Source organism: Diabrotica undecimpunctata, chromosome 8 (genome assembly GCF_040954645.1).
Source record: "Diabrotica undecimpunctata isolate CICGRU chromosome 8, icDiaUnde3, whole genome shotgun sequence".
Lineage (NCBI taxonomy): Eukaryota > Metazoa > Arthropoda > Insecta > Coleoptera > Chrysomelidae > Diabrotica > Diabrotica undecimpunctata.
The window spans coordinates 116,612,884-116,631,108 of record NC_092810.1 but is presented as its reverse complement, the minus strand read 5'-3'; the positions used below and the strand labels follow the sequence as shown (position 1 = coordinate 116,631,108).

The window sequence follows — 18,225 nt, the reverse complement described above, 5'->3', positions numbered from 1 at the left end:
CTTGATAATATTTCATCTGAGAAAAATTTTTTAAGTTCAGTGTAGTTTTTGTATCCTCTTACATACATTGTAATAACTGACAATTAAAAATTTTATTTAATGAATAGCTTTTATTATAATAAAATAACTTTAACTGCATTTCAGTGCAGTGCGATATTTTTTGTATAATAGTATTTTGCAAAACTAACTTCTTGTTCTTCTTCTACGACTAGGATTACTCCTGTTTGTCTGCCTCTTATTCTGTTTCAGTCGTTGTTGACTGTACATTATCTTTCCACCTTTTTGGCGGCCTTGCCAAAATTTTCATCTTCAGGAACAAGATTTTTTGGATATTTTACTAAAAGACAAATAATAAAAAAAAACAAAAAAAAACTTTGAAATATATATATATATATATATATATATATATATATATATATATATATATATATAGAAAAGAAATTTAATCTTTGCAGATTAGTTAAATAGTAAACTCTTAAATATTGGGGAAATCTGCAAGAAATACTCTAATGTGTATCAATTGTTTCGCCGAACGTTTTCGCCAAAGAGAATTAATTTGGCTTCTTCAGGGCTGAAAGAGAATAAATTATAATTAGCTACCATATATTCTCTATTAAAACATTATTGATCTTACCGTAACTTAGAATTGTAGAGTTAGAATATTAAAAAACTTTGCTAGTAACATAGTGGTGTTTTTTTGTTACTATGTGCAAAAAAAAAGTTTTTTATAAGAATTGAAATGTATGGTAGCTTCGAACTTGACACGTAAAGGCTTACCCAAGGTTAATCGAAAAACCCAATGCAACTACATTTAAAAGGAGGTAATTCTTTGAAATGTCGGCAATAACTAAATTTTTGATTTTAAATAGTTAAAAGTGAGGTTCTGTTTAAGCCAGAACGCAAGCGCTGACAACTTCATTATAATTGGTATGAATCTTTATGTCGTTAAGGTTCATTGGTAAAAAACGAATGAATTTAAATCCCAGTGAAAAGGAAATATTATTTTGATTTTCTTTATTTAATTATATTATATTGTTCATGTATTATTGAATCTTATTGAGACGTATCTAAGAAAAGCAAGGGAATGTTATATATTTTTTGGTAATGAAAATTAATTATAAAGGTATGTTAGTTGTTAATGGATATATCAGTCAAGTTAGTAATCTGTGATATAGTATTGTTCTTGGTATCTGATTTAAGTAACAGGTGGTATATATCGCTTAGATTCTTGATGTCACTCTTAACATTAATGGAGAATTCGTTAAGAAAAATATAAGACATTTCAATGAACTCTCTTTTAGATTTATTGTTCTCACGGTGGAGAATTGTGGTGTTGGTATAGTCCATGAGATGACCAGTGGAATGGACATGTTTGGCTAATGCACAACGGTCAGGATGAAGTCGAGAATCACTTTTGTGTAGTGTAATACGTGATTTCAATAATTGAGATGTTTGACCGATGTAGGAATTGTTGCAAGAGAGACATGGAATGTTGTAGACAATATTACTAAGCCTATCTATGGGAGTCTTATCTTTTATCTTAGAATAAAGATTATTAATTGTTAGGGCTGATCTACAAGCTACATTTAGTTTAATGTTGTTATTATTATTGCCAAAGCTATTTTCAACACTTTTCAGAATCCTTGTTAACCCCGGAGTGATATCTCTGAAATATGGTAATGAAAAATATTTGTTTATAGGAGTATCAGAGACTGGGTTCCCACTTAAGACATCAGGATCAGCATTGTTAGTCGCGAAGGAAGGTGAAATATCTTCGTCATGGATAGTATTAAACAAAATCTTATTAACTAATGGTGTTAAATAAGCGTTTGAAATAAAAAGTTTCTGTAGGATTTGTAGGTTTTTTTGTATGAAATGAAGGATCTGATAGTTTTGTTACTCTATTTTTCATCTGTTTGATTAAGTTGACTTTGGTAGAATTATTATGGTATGAGTTGTAGTTAAGGTATCTACCAGAATGGGTCGGTTTTTGATACCAATCTATTTTGATGTTGTTGATTTCCCTGATCATCCTTATGTCGAGAAAGGGGACGGACCAATTACCATCTTCCCTCTCTATAGTGAACTGGATGTAGGGGTCATAACCATTAAAAGTGTCTAATAGTTCATCTACCTTGTCATTGGGTATAGCCAAAATGATATCATCAACATATTTTTTAATAAATGGAATATTAAAGGATAGTAAAGGAATGACTGAGTCTAATACATAATCCATAACGTAAGTTGCAATGATAGGAGAAATCTTAGCTCCCATAGGGGTACCGAAAATTTGTTGATAGAATTTATCATTAAATGAGAAGTAAGTGTTGTTAAAGAGAAATTCGACGATGCTGATGAATCTGTCGTAAGACATGGAACAACAACAACAGAGATCAACTGGGACCGTATTAGAGGTTGTTGTTCCATGTCTTACGACAGATTCATCAGCATCGTCGAATTTCTCTTTAACAACACTTACTTCTCATTTAATGATAAATTCTATCAACAAATTTTCGGTACCCCTATGGGAGCTAAGATTTCTCCTATCATTGCAACTTACGTTATGGATTATGTATTAGACTCAGTCATTACTTTACTATCCTTTAATATTCCATTTATTAAAAAATATGTTGATGATATCATTTTGGCTATACCCAATGACAAGGTAGATGAACTATTAGACACTTTTAATGGTTATGACCCCTACATCCAGTTCACTATAGAGAGGGAAGATGGTAATTGGTCCGTCCCCTTTCTCGACATAAGGATGATCAGGGAAACCAACAACATCAAAATAGATTGGTATCAAAAACCGACCCATTCTGGTAGATACCTTAACTACAACTCATACCATAATAATTCTACCAAAGTCAACTTAATCAAACAGATGAAAAATAGAGTAACAAAACTATCAGATCCTTCATTTCATACAAAAAACCTACAAATCCTACAGAAACTTTTTATTTCAAACGCTTATCCAACACCATTAGTTAATAAGATTTTGTTTAATACTATCCATGACGAAGATATTTCACCTTCCTTCGCGACTAACAATGCTGATCCTGATGTCTTAAGTGGGAACCCAGTCTCTGATACTCCTATAAACAAATATTTTTCATTACCATATTTCAGAGATATCACTCCGGGGTTAACAAGGATTCTGAAAAGTGTTGAAAATAGCTTTGGCAATAATAATAACAACATTAAACTAAATGTAGCTTGTAGATCAGCCCTAACAATTAATAATCTTTATTCTAAGATAAAAGATAAGACTCCCATAGATAGGCTTAGTAATATTGTCTACAACATTCCATGTCTCTCTTGCAACAATTCCTACATCGGTCAAACATCTCAATTATTGAAATCACGTATTACACTACACAAAAGTGATTCTCGACTTCACCCTGACCGTTGTGCATTAGCCAAACATGTCCATTCCACTGGTCATCTCATGGACTATACCAACACCACAATTCTCCACCGTGAGAACAATAAATCTAAAAGAGAGTTCATTGAAATGTCTTATATTTTTCTTAACGAATTCTCCATTAATGTTAAGAGTGACATCAAGAATCTAAGCGATATATACCACCTGTTACTTAAATCAGATACCAAGAACAATACTATATCACAGATTACTAACTTGACTGATATATCCATTAACAACTAACATACCTTTATAATTAATTTTCATTAACAAAAAATATATAACATTCCCTTGCTTTTCTTAGATACGTCTCAATAAGATTCAATAATACATGAACAATATAATATAATTAAATAAAGAAAATCAAAATAATATTTCCCTTTACTGGGATTTAAATTCATTCGTTTTTTACCAATGAACCTTAACGACATAAAGATTCATACCAATTATAATGAAGTTGTCAGCGCTTGCGTTCTGGCTTAAACAGAACCTCACTTTTAACTATTTAAAATCAAAAATTTAGTTATTGTTGACATTTCAAAGAATTACCTCCTTTTAAATGTAGTTGCATTGGGTTTTTCGATTAACCTTGGGTAAGCCTTTACGTGTCAAGTTCGAAGCTACCATACATTTCAATTCTTATAAAAAACTTTTTTTTTGCACATAGTAACAAAAAAACACCACTATGTTACTAGCAAAGTTTTTTAATATTCTAACTCTACAATTCTAAGTTACGGTAAGATCAATAATGTTTTAATAGAGAATATATGGTAGCTAATTATAATTTATTCTCTTTCAGCCCTGAAGAAGCCAAATTAATTCTCTTTGGCGAAAACGTTCGGCGAAACAATTGATACACATTAGAGTATTTCTTGCAGATTTCCCCAATATTTAAGAGTTTACTATATATATATATATATATATATATATATATATATATATATATATATATATATATATATATATATATATATATATATATATATATATAATTTAACTTATTTGGATTTACAATTGGAAGTCTGCACAAGGAATTTGAACCCTCTTGTCTTTGATTTATCGGACCAGACATGATTTATATATATATATATATATATATATATATACATATATCGTTTTACTTTCATTTTAATGCCTTTTCTCTACGTAAGGAATGAAAAAATGGTGGTTTTCAAGGGTAAACTGTAGATCCATTTAATGCAGAATCAAAAACAAACTAATTATATAATTCGGCATTGACAAAATGAGATACTCGATGTCTGGTTGTGGCACCTCTTTCCAAGCAACTTGAACTTCATGGAACTGGATGGAACCTCAACAGAGTCTGAGGAGGATGGTGGAAAGTGGACAGTCTCCTTACCATCATAGCCCACACATATTTGATAGTGATTTAAATTCGGGAAACGGGGTGACCACAGCAAAACATTAACGCCAGCTTCTTGGATAAAGTCCATAGTTCGACGAGCAATATGAAATCGCGCGTTGTCTTGCTGAAGAAGGACTTGTCGATGGCGGTCTAGATAAGGCAGTAAAAGTGGTTCTTACCATGTCATTAACGTAACGCGCAGCTGTCATACTGCCCCGAATAAACAAAAGTGGTGATCGACTACCATAGGTAATATCCCCCAAAGCATTACTTCAACTATCCTGTGTATATGCCTCTCAACTCGTCTCTTTTCACGTCCTACGACCATCATGCATTAATAAACAAAAACGCGATTCATCGCTGAATGCTACATCATGCCATTCTGTTCCCAGTGCCGATGCTGTTGTTCGCTTCACCAATTCAGGTCTAGCCAGTGGTTCGCTCCCAAAGGAAGCACTTGTCGTGGGCGGAATAAAACCAGTTAAAAGGCTCGAATGCGCCGGTATAGTGTACGCATAGTAATAGGTCTACCTTTTACTCCAAACCATTAGTCAGCGATTTGACGCGTAGTAGGAAAACTCTGTGGTACGGCTGGGTTGACCAGTTGGTCTTCTTCGTGTTCCTCTACCTTTTGTACATACACAACACACACGCCTTACCGTCATTGCCGTACAATTAATACGACGGACAATTTCGCGATACGGCAAACCCATATCTCTATAGACAAAAATTTTACCGCTTTCAAAATCGCTAACATGGTGGTAATTTTGGTGTTTTTGAACTCTTGGCATTTTATTGCACTAAACACTTTTTCCCTCACAATTAGACTAAGGAATACTATCTAAAACTGTTTGTATCAGCCGGTCTTTATACATCGGTCTCCTTACAAAAAGATTTAAAGATAAAACTTTATTTTTTACAAAAAGTATCAAAGATAAAACATTGATATTTTTATCATAGCTGGTTTAAGATAGAGTCATTCTATTCCTGAAAAAACTAAGTTCAAGAAATGATTCCTTCTGGCTGTATAACACTTCTAGTGTCACTGATCATAAAATATATTCATACATTCATATAATATCATTATATGTATATAATATATTGATAGATCCCACAATAATTGGTAGTTATGTAACAGACATGGTATAAGATTTTATAGGGTGAAGATTTAAATGAACGTATAAAATAAAGTATAGTAATAACGAATTACCCAATTATGACACTTAACTTGTTTATTAGAAATATGTAGATTTATGCAACAAAATATTTTAATATCACTTAAAAAGTCGTATCTCTTATTTTTATTGCTATTTAATTAACTAATTTTTTAAAGTTTCCAGTTTTCATTGCTATTGTTTTTAATGATAAGTAGTGATAAGGCGATAAATCGTTTAATGTAGAAAGACTTGATATTTACTAAAATGTAGTCTATTTGATTTTTAATCATTCTCCCGGGTTTGTCTTGAGGCGATTCCTAAGTGTATAGCTTGCGAGGTGGTAATTGGAAGAATGTGTTGGCAACAAATAGTTCTGAGTCTTCTGCGAATTTTTCTAGGAGGTCTCCGCTCTCGTTTCTGACTCCAAGTCCATGGGCTCCATATGCTGTTAGTTTATTTGTTCCAGCCAAACTTATTGTTCAGATTTACTTCTAAAATAAGACACCTGAGAAACTGAGCTAGACAAGGCTTAATAATTGGCTCCCAAAGAAAGTTATGAGTTTTATTGTTCTACCTTGGCTCCCAACTTTCAGAGATACCTAGTTATATTGTAACCCATGGACACCTGCCTTTTCTGATGTGTCTATTAAGAGTTACAATTTAACTTAAAAAATACATGATTTTTTAAAAAATACAAGAGCAAAATCTTACTAGAGTAGACTAAGTAGACTAATTTCAAGCCTGGTAATTCAGTAGGTATACAATTTATTTTCACTAACAAATACACACAAAGAAAACAGTTTTACTATAATACTTTACAAACATTTTTCGTTTTCTATTGGCGTAATTTTAATAGGAAGACCGGTTTTTGAAATCAGTGCAAAACTTTTAGGATCAAACTCTAGCTTATTTGGAGTATCGGGACATTTTTCTATTTGAAAATTGAGTACTATATACGACACTGCTACCGATAACCCCAGCATCCCAAGGCGTTTACCTAAAAAAAATTTATAATTTATATTGAATAGAAAAAAATTGTTTCTACTAGATTATACAATTAAATAATTTAATAACTAATAATTGGATTTATAAAAAAAATATCAAAATGTATGGAAAATATATGAATCTTTTTTATTTCATTCACGCCCAACTTATTTTTTCTTAAATTTCAAAATTGCTGAGGATCGTGATTTCCTACAATGCGGGCTGTCAATTCTCTCCATCTCTTGCGATTTTGGGCTGCTCTCATGGACTCGGAAAACGTCTCTCCAGTGGCTTTCTGTACTTGATCTGACCATCGGATAGGTGAGCGTCCTCTGCCTCTACGTCCTTCTACGTTTCCGCACATAATTAGTCTTTCTAAGTTGTCATTGTCTCTTCTCGCAATGTGGCCAAAAAACTTTAAAACATTTGCAAGACACTGAGAGGAGAGTCTGGTCTGAATGTTTAGCTCTTCGAGAATCGACTGATTGGATCTGTGCTCCGTCCACGAGACGCGTAGCATTCGTCTCCAGCACCACATTTCGAATGCGTCAATCCTTTTCCTATCCTCTGATTTTATTGTCCATGTTTCGGCACTGTAACTGAAGATTTAAAATGAGTCTCCGTACCAGTCTCATTTTGAGTTTTTTGGATAAAGAGCGGTCCTTCCATATTTTTGACAGTCGACTCATCGCGTTCTTGGCCATCCCTATTCTTCTGCGAATTTCCGTATGGGAGGAGGCTGCATTGCTTAAGGAAGATCCTAGATACGTGAACTCGTCTACTTTCTCGAATTGATTTAGGGCGCCTGTTGTTTGGAGGATATTCGCGTGGTCTACAATCATTATATATATATATATATATATATATATATATATATATATATATATATATATATATTTATAAAATTGTTTTATATCTCTGCATGTTTTAGTAGAGTTAGCAAGTTGTGTAGAGCAGTATGTGTGAGCAACAAATAATTTTATTTGCGTGTAAAAGAAATAAGTTTGTCTTATGATATTTAATAAAAAAAATTGCGCACTGTTACAAATCAAAATCAAAATGACAGAGCATATAATCGATAATGACCATATTATGGATTTTGATAACATAAAAATTTTATGTAGTGAAAGTAATAAATTCAAAAGGACTTTTTGGAAATGGTTTGTATTAGCAAAAGTGATAATAATTTAAACAAAAGATTAGAAAGTAAAATTTATAATTATATTATTTCTTTATAATTTATACAGGGTGAGTCATGAGGAACTTTACGTACTTCTACCATATGTAGAGTCCCTCAGGGAGCATATCATGTGGCCACTAAAAAATGTCAACTCCTCTTCTTTATTAATTAACAGGGTGATTTGTGTAATTGACCATTTATTCCATTTTACTGTAGTGTTTGTACGGCTCATTTGATTTTTTTAATTTTTGCATGATACAGTACACTACTATCAAGCATTCGACTGGTATTAGCTAAACTAAAAAAATCCAGGACTGGCTTTGGAAAAATTAATTTAGGGATTCGTATTAATTATTACACCCTGTATATATATTTTTTAAATGCAATAAGTGATTTTCAAACTACATAAATAGCCAATGAAAACGACATATGCGACAATGTTGTCGCACTTTTATTAAATTTTTAGTGAACGATCAAATCTTACCAAAAATAGAACAACCATAATGAAGTATCAAATTATAAGGTATTAATTAAACAAATGTTATAAATTTCAAACATTTTAATTAAAATGAGTTTCTACAACATAATCTAATACGTAGAAAATTAACATCTTTACTGTCACTTTGTATTATCTCTACGATAGAATCAATTGTTTTTCAATTTTAAATTTTTACTCATAGATCGTATTGGAGCATTATTTTCGATAAATAATAAATTAAATTGATTAAAAAGTCAAACCTCTTGTATGTGTTAGTTTTTTTTGATTGTAAATGATTAAAATTTTATGTCAAATAATAATACATTGCATCAACTGTACTAAATAAAAATAAATCTAAAAAAGTTTAAAATGAAGGTTGGCGTTGACCGTTTGACGTTTCTTGATATTTTATACCCATTGTCATTATTGTCATTATCACTTGTTATTTATGTGTACAAGAATACATATTTCTTCTGTCATATCTACGTTAAGTACATTGTGTTAGTTTTGGTAGAGCTTTTGTTACTTTCGTTCAAAATGCCACATCAGTTTTCGACCACAGAATATGCAGACATAATATTTGTTTATGGATTCTGTAATGGAAATGGTAGGGCTGCTAGTAGAGAATATCGCAGGAGATTTCCTAATCGTCGAACTCCCAGTCATCCAACATTTGGGTCAGTTTTTAATTATTTGCGAGAAAATGGCACTTTTCCTAGTGGAACAACAGAGCGACATGTAGATGAAGCGCAGGAAGATGACATTATGGACGCCGTTACTATGAACCCTACAATAAGCACTAGACAAGTAAGTCGAGAACTCAATGTTACTCAATGAAAAGTAAGTAGAGTCTTATCTATACCCATATCACATTCAAATGGTTCAGCGACTACATGCTGGAGATGAGATCGATAGGTTGGAATTTTGTAGATGGATTAACAATAATCGACCAACGCTATACAGGACACTATTTACAGATGAAGCCCAATTTACCAGAGACGGGATAAATAATTCACGAAATTCACATGTGTGGGCAGAAGAAAATCTACATGCTATTCGAGAATGTCGTTCTCAGTTAAGGTTTTCGGTTAACGTGTGGATTGGTGTCATAAATAACCAATTAGTAGGTCCTCACTTTTTTGATGGTCCTTTAACAGAGCAGGTCTATTTGAACTTTCTACAAAATATTTTGCCGAATTTGCTTGCCAACGCGAACGTTGCTATCCGAGGGATGTATTTTCAGCATGATGGGGCACCCCCACACTTTTTACTGGCAGTGAGACAACATCTCAATAATGTTTATGGCAACAGGTGGATAGGACGTGCAGGTCCTATTTCGTGGCCTTCAAGATCCCCTGATTTCAATCCCGTTGATTACCATATTTGGGGACGATTGAAGCAACTAGTTTAGGCAGTGAATATTAATAACCGACAACAATTAATTGATAGAACTATACATTGTTGTAATACTATTAGAAACGATCCCCAGAGTATCCGTAATTCAATACGTCAATTAACAATTCGGCAACAAAAATGTGTACAGGCTGCAGGGTTTTATTTCGAAAATCTATTTTGAATTATTTTTATTTTGTTACCATTATTGTATCTTTTCCAGTTCTAATTTATGGGTTTATCATAACTATGTACATATTTTTAGTTTTTTTTAAATTGTTTTTCGTTATTGTTAGTAGTTACTGTTTTTTGTTGTGCAGTGACTCAGTTTATCATTTCAATTAAAATGTTTAAAATTTATAACATTTGTTTAAACTAATTACCTTATAATTTGATACTTCATTATGGTTGTTCTATTTTTGGTAAGAGTTGATCGTTCACTAAAAATTTAATAAAAGTGCGACAACATTGTCGCATATGTCGTTTTCATTGGCTAGTTATGTAGTTTGAAAATCACTTATTGCATTTAAAAAAAAATATATACAAGGTGTAATATTTAATACGAATCCCTAAATTAATTTTTCCAAAGCCAGTCCTGGAATTTTTTAGTTTAGCTAATACCAGTCGAATGTTTAATAGTAGTGTACTGTATCATGCAAAAATTAAAAAAATCAAATGAGTCATATAAACACTACAGTAAAATGAAATAAATGGTCAATTACACAAATCACCCTGTTAATTAATAAAGAAGAGGAGTTGACATTTTTTAGTGGCCACATGATATGCTCCCTGAGGGACTCTACATATGGTAGAAGTATGAAACTTAAAAAATATCACGTTTTTATTTAATTTTCCATATATCTGTTACATTTTTTCAGACATCTATTAATGGTGAATAAATCTTCTTCTGTTTTGTTTGTCAAAAACAAAATTTTATTTTTGACAATATAATTGTCAAAGGTAAAAAATTTAAGTTGGCATTTATAACATTGATGCTTATTTGTAATTGGTTGCTACTTTAAACTATTTATAAATTCAATTATTTTTGTTAAGAAAAGTTTTCAAAAACATTAAAATTTCAGGGAAGAATTTATTAGATAAGGGCATTTTAGTATTAATTCTTTTTAAATGCATTTGCAGCAATTTTATTAACGAAACTAATTTTTTTTGTTGAGTTAACAAAAAAATGTTTTTCTTTCTAGTTCAACTTTATAAGATATTTTGTCTTTTTTAACAGCTCTTGATAAGAATTGTAAACACAATTGAAAGCTCGAGATATTAAATAGTTAACAAATAGTCCCTTTTATTGACCCCAACCCATCAAAAACATTTATATATATATATATATATATATATATTTATATATATATATATATTTATATATATATATATATATATATATATATATTTATATATATATATATAAATATATATATATATATATAAATATATATATATATATATATATATATATATATATATATATATATATATATAAATATATATATATATATATATATATATATATATATATATATATAAATATATATATATATATATATATATATATATTTATATATATATATATATTATATATATATATATATATATATATATATATATATATATATATATATATTTATATCTATTCTATAATATAATGCATAGAATAAATTAATAATTAAATATATACCTATACAATTTCTTGGTCCTCCTCCAAACGGAATATAAACTCCTTCTTCTATATCTCCTGCGAACCTATCTGGATTGAATACGTCAGGGTTAGAAAAATGCTTCTCGTCTCTATGAAGCGCATAAAATGGTACTATTACTGTCATATCTTTTTGTACTTTTAAGTCGGTACCCTCAAATGTGTAATCAGAGAGAGGCATTCTGTCTATGAACGGTATAGGAGGATATTTTCTTATTGTTTCTAAAAAATATCATCAAGTAACAACTTATTTGTTTTTAAAAAAGAAGAATCAATGCTTAATTACAATAATTACACTACTTAATACAGTGTGTAAAATGTGTATACAATGTAGCTATAATTTAATAATTAATAAGGTATAAAACAACCAGGATTTAAAGAAGTAGTAATAATATTGGTTCCTTTCGGTGGACAGCAAATCCTCCGAAAGGCTGAAGTCAACGTGGCATGTGATCAATTATAGATATGGTCTTACGAAGAGTCAAGAGTGACAGGAAATAATTTACAACAAGTAGGTCTTAATATTCCGCTACGATGTCTAAGGCCTTGGATGAGTACTCAAGATGGATATAGGAGGACAGGCAAGCAGAGGCCTGACACGAAGTGATCAGCTAGTGGCCAAAAAAAATCTGGAAAAACAGACAAAAAAGGTAAAGGGAAATTTAAAAATATCCTCACACCAACTTACAACATTAAATCCAGGCTCAATTGTCTACAAATAAACCCACAAATAAAACATTCAAAAGCATCTATCAGTGTACTTAGAAAAAATTTTACTGAAGACAACCTAGCCATAGGTCTCCTACAGGAGCCTTGGAACAATGGAGGACCTATACTCAACAAGACACGGAGGAACAAGGAGAAACAAGAGTCAACATAAAATCATGTAGATTACTCTATAGTACCAATACTGACAATCCAAGAGCAGCGCTACTGCTCTCAAATAATATTAAATTCATTTTTCTTTCAGAATTTACCACGGCAAATTTGGTAACCGCAATAGTGGAAATGCCCACAGAAGTAGACAAGAAGTAACAAATTGTTACTGCCTTGGCCTATCTCCTGGGTCACTCTGAAAACCATCCACCTCCAGATGAAGTACAGATACTCATGGCATGGTTCAAGAGAAGGAAGAGAAAATTAATTCTTCACTATGATGCAAATGAATCACATAGTATGGGGTAGCTACACATTTGCTAACAACTTAGATATTGCAAATAAAATATACAATTGGCATTTCTCGAATGAAGCTTCAATGTCTTACCATCAACACATAAGGTTTGACTTAAACGCATCTGAGGAATATCGAGCCCCAAGAAAAGACTGATTGGGGCACTTATAAAGAGTGCCTCGAAAGAGAAATGGAGAAACTCGATACATAGCTCGACGTAGAGAAAAATCTAGATAGAGCCTTATGACAACTTCAAAATGCCATAATAAAGGCATATGAATTAAGTTGTTCATTAAAATATAAGATAACTACTGGGATATTTCCTGGTGGAATAAAGAGTTGTCTAAACTTAAGAAGAAGCTAAGACAAATCTTCAATAGGGCACAATGTACATGTAGCTGGACTCGTATAAAAGTGCCCTTACCGAGTACAACAAAGAACTCTTCGAGGAAAATATGCTAGGAGATAACAGGATTAGCTCCTGCACAAAGATTTTAAAGTCTCTCCAAAGATCACACCAACGAAATCGGACTGATCAAAAATCAGAATGGCGAATATACTGAGAACCTACTAGAGAGCTTTTAAAGACTTATTTTCTTGCTTTTTAACCCATACTAGAAGATTTACCGCAAAGTATTCAGCTGGCAGAGGCTCCAATGGGCCTTAACAGATCCAGTAAGCAACTAGCGCAAAATAAATTTTACAAAAACGAAATCGAATGGGCCATTAGAAGCTTCAAACCTTTTAAATCCCTGAGTAGGGACGGAATATTTCTTGTTTTACTGCAAAACTGCTTCATGCAAATACAGACGCAACTCCAGAGACTTTTTATAGCAAGCCTTGTGTTAGGTCACATTCTAAAAATGTGTAGGGACGCAAAGGAGGTGAAGCGTTTTACAAACGAACCGAAGTCTAATTGCCCCATATGCCTCACCTCCTTCCTCCCAAAAACAATGGAGAAACTACTACATAGAAAGCAAAACTCTACGAGGAAACTACTTCACAAAGATAAATTTGCCTACCAGACCGGCAAATCTACTATAAATGCTCCGAATTCCCTAGTCGAAAGTATTGAAAAGACAATGGTGGTAAAACAAACAACTATTTGTGCTTTTATTAACATATAGAGATTATTAGATAACACCTCATTTAAATCCACAAAAAGAGCACTAGTAAAGGAGAGCATTGAAGCTTCACTAATAATAAGAAAAAGAAAACAAGGTTACGCAGATGACCTAGTTGTTTCAATTAGGGGAAAGCATGACCAAATCGTCAAACTATATCTAGTCTCATGCGAATTGCTCCTAACGAAATTAAAAGTTGGTGCTCAAAGCAGGGCCTTTGTCAACCAAAACCAAATGACAACCCCAGCAAAACAACTTTGACACCATTCACAAGGAGACGTAAATACAACTTATGGGCTCCAATTATAAATGGCATCATATTAGACTATTCCAAAGAAGCAAAATATCTGTGGATGACCCTAGATGAAAAACTTACCTGGAATAGTCACTTTGAAAAAATCTTATCCAGGACCTTGGTGGCAAGTTGGACCTGCCGCAAGACATTTCGAAAGACTTGAAGCCTAAAACCCAACATAAAAATATAACAAAGCGGAATGCAACAAAGTAACTTTGATGTGATTGTCAGGACACAAGGGAATTGCAGGAAATGGGGAATCTGACAGCCTCGAAAAAAAAGGGGATAATTCCAGTGTCTTGAACCTTTCTGTGGACTATCGAAAAGCTATATCAGAACGGAACTCTGAACCTGGAAACTCAATCACCTAAGATTACATTGTTCTAACACACCAGGATAAAAGTAAGCAAAAGACTTATAAAAGTGTCGCCTACTGTAACCAAAGCGCTCTCTCGAAATGAGTAAAAATAATATCAGGATGGTCACTGGTTTTCTCACTGATCACTGCCCTTTGAGATATCTTAAAAAAATCATCAACTCAGATAGCGAGAACTGTCGTTTCGGTGACAATGAAAAAGAAACGGCAGAAGATACACGCCTAAGAGAGGTCAGTCTAGCGCCTTCTGACATAGGAAACAAGTCATCTAGAAAGCTAATCAATTTAATCAGAATCCTAGAGTGTAACTAGAAAAAGTATACACAAAAGATTTCTATAGGTCGAAGAGAGGTGAGGTCCATGGTCTTAAAGGCCACACATAATCTATCTAACTAGCTATGGCCAAAAGAATCATTTAACTATACTTCAAACAATACAAAAAGGGGAAGAAACCAATGTAATAACGAAAGATAGAGCAATGAATACGGGGAAAATGAAGAGAGCGACAAAGGTGACGATTTAAATGCGGGATGCGGCAGAAGCTGTAAAAAATATTAAAAACTAACTTACCGTTAACACACATTTCTAGGTATTTGTTTTCTTGTATTCCATCATAGGTAATGCCATTGAACTTTTGTACATTTTCTCTGATTTCTTCTCTTAATTTATTTTGAATATTTTCATTTAAAGAAAGTTCATACAGAGTAAAAGCAAGTAGTGTATTTAAAGCATCCTTACCAGCTATTAGAAAGAATATTGCACTTGAGACGGACATTTCCAAATCTGTAAATTAAATGTTAAGCTTATAAAAATATTATTATATTTATTATGTAAAGTTCTGTTTATAATAACAATTTACAACTGAATATTCTCTTTTGATATATATTATCGAATAAGCCACAATTAAAGGTTAAAGTACGTTTATTGACGTTTCAATTTCCACTTCCGAAATAGCCTTCGTATATTCTAGAAATATTATCGAATTCCGGAAAACATGATGATTTACCACTGGTGCTGAACTCATTTTTTCTTTTTAAGACAACTATTTTTGAAACTTATGATAAAAAGTTACCTGATAGAAAAAAACCGAAATTATCTTAAATTTTTTCTTTTTTGGGGTGGTAAATATTAGAGACGAATAATCATTTGAGTATTTACTATCACCTGCAAATCACTGGTAAATTGTGACAAATTATAAAAAAAATGGGTTGCAAAGTGTATCCCGTGGTAATAAGTAAACAGGTGACATTAAGAGCAAACATAATAATTTATTAAATTTGTTTAAAATATAAAAAATAAATAAATATTAAAATTACTTTATTAAATTTTGTAAATATTATTTAAATTTTAGAAATACCGATTTACACTTATTTGGTCCATATAATAATTAAATTTGCTATCAAATGATATTTATTTATATTTTCCTAACTTCATATAAATATAATTTCATATAAATACAATGTAGGATTTATGGAATTAATAATTCGACTATTGTAATAAACTTCGATAAAAAAAGCGGGTGTGGCAGTCCAGTGGACTGCCGGTAGAAGTTATACTTTTATACACGCGTTCGCCGTTACAAATTATATGGGAGTCAATCTGCACAATCATTACATATATAATGCTATAGGTAAGATAGAGCAGAAAGAGAAACATAATTAGGTATATAGGTATATGGTGCATCGTTTGCTTTATATAAACAACATTTGAACTGTGATAGGAGTAGTAAATAATGGATTAAATTAATATTTTTATAAAAAGTAATGGAAATAAAATACCATTATTACTAATGTGCAGCTATATTGTGTAGCTATGGAGTCTTGGACAAAGAAGTGAGAAATCAAGTACAAAAAGCAAATAGACTGACAGAATGAATTCATAAAACTACATGGCGAAACAGAGACATTAACACTGAGATAAAGTCAAGAATTTACAAAGTCAGTGTAAGACCAATAATGACAGATGCATCAGAAGCAAGACCCGACATAGCCACAACACAAAGGCTACTGGAAACGGCAGAGATGAGAGTGAGAGTACTGATAAGATTTACAGGAAATACGCTGTGAGATCGAAAGAGAAGTGAAGACATTAAAAGAAAATGTACAGTACAGTGTATAAGCAAAAAGACAATAAATAGAAAAAATTAAAATAGAGTAACCCCATAAGCAGAATGGGGGAGACCCTCGTCATCAAAATAGCAAGAGGTAAGTCACCAGAAATATCGGACGGCCGGGCAAAAAACGGATTGACAACCTTTCATAGATGTATTAATTCGCCAATGAACAAGCAGAATTGCTTATAAAGAATAAGAATAAGAAAAAAAATTCAATAGGGTTCGACCTTGGACCAAGCTATGTATCAACTATCAAGTTTTTAGGATTTTTCCTTTATAGTTATAGCACATAAAGGCAGAAAACAGGCAGACAATAACTATTCAGTCCTTAATAATAAATATTAAAAGGGTCAAAAATTTTAGTATATAGTTTGTTCTCACAAATTTTGGAGATAAATACAACATATTTAACATATATTCTAATGAAAATGAATGAATTTATTCAATATGTTAACGTGGAGAAAAAAACGAAATAACCCAAACAACTCTTTTCTGAAACTTAAAACTTGAATTACTAAATTTTTTTGGTAACTGAACTAAGCCTTAGTTTTATTAATAGCGTATTGGCGCCATTTTGTAAGATACTTTTAAATGGGACCATGGAGAAATTAATATATTATTAGAAAGCACTTGTATAAACCATTAGGTCTCTGGATTTTTTTGATTTTTTTTGTGGCACCGTTTCAAATTGTGAAACCCCCACTAAATTGTGAAAATCTTATTAAATTCACCCAGGGTGAAAGAATAACCCTTTCTTCCCAGATGGATAACGTCACTAGTATCATATATATGCCAAAAACTCTTAATTCAAAAATAAACTCGACCTTTTTTGAGATTTATCTTCGTACATAGAAACATATACATAAAAGAAATTTAAAATAACAATCGTTATATTTGCCCCTTTCATCTCTATGCCCATGACTACAATATGTACTAAATATTCAATGATAAATAAAATAGTTTGGAAAATCAAATAATGTATTAAATTATCGAAACAATATTAAAAAAGATATTATGATTTTTCCATTCTTTGATTTTAAAAACCAAAGTGACAAAAATCAGAACATAATAATTAAAAAAATATATTCCCATATTGGGATCGAACTCGCGACTTCTGGTTCTAAATACCGCACTTCAACTCATTCGACCAGTAACCTTAAATAATAAGGTGGCTAATCAATGTCATTATTTGACAAGAACATTATTAAGATGTGAGTTTTTTGGTTGTATTTTGTGTTTGTGTTTATTTATTTATTGTATTCCAAAAATGGAAACGTTATTACGAATCCTAAAAAATTTCAGAAAGAATATTTATTTGTAAAAGGCTTTGGCCAAATGTATATATCTACCGAATTATTATAAAATAATAATAATATTAATAAATATTAAATTTATTTCCAAAATTAACATTTTTATTCCCGAGAGAGAAAGAGAGAGAAAATAAATTTTCC

At 31.6% G+C, this 18,225-nt stretch overlaps 1 protein-coding gene across 2 annotated transcripts in view; it reads right to left on the bottom strand.

The window, feature by feature from the left end:
* Nucleotides 1-6,698: 6,698 nt before the first annotated feature.
* LOC140447889 (cytochrome P450 6j1-like) overlaps nucleotides 6,699-18,225 on the bottom strand; it is a 30,177-nt gene continuing 18,650 nt past the window's right edge. For both annotated transcript variants that reach the window (XM_072540807.1, XM_072540808.1), the window contains exons 3-5: nucleotides 15,232-15,444; nucleotides 11,678-11,917; nucleotides 6,699-6,947 (exon numbers count right to left, since the gene is read on the bottom strand). In XM_072540807.1, coding sequence (XP_072396908.1) covers nucleotides 6,766-6,947; nucleotides 11,678-11,917; nucleotides 15,232-15,444 — 635 coding nt within the window. In that variant the 3' untranslated portion in view covers nucleotides 6,699-6,765. The remainder of the gene's footprint in view (nucleotides 6,948-11,677; nucleotides 11,918-15,231; nucleotides 15,445-18,225) is intronic.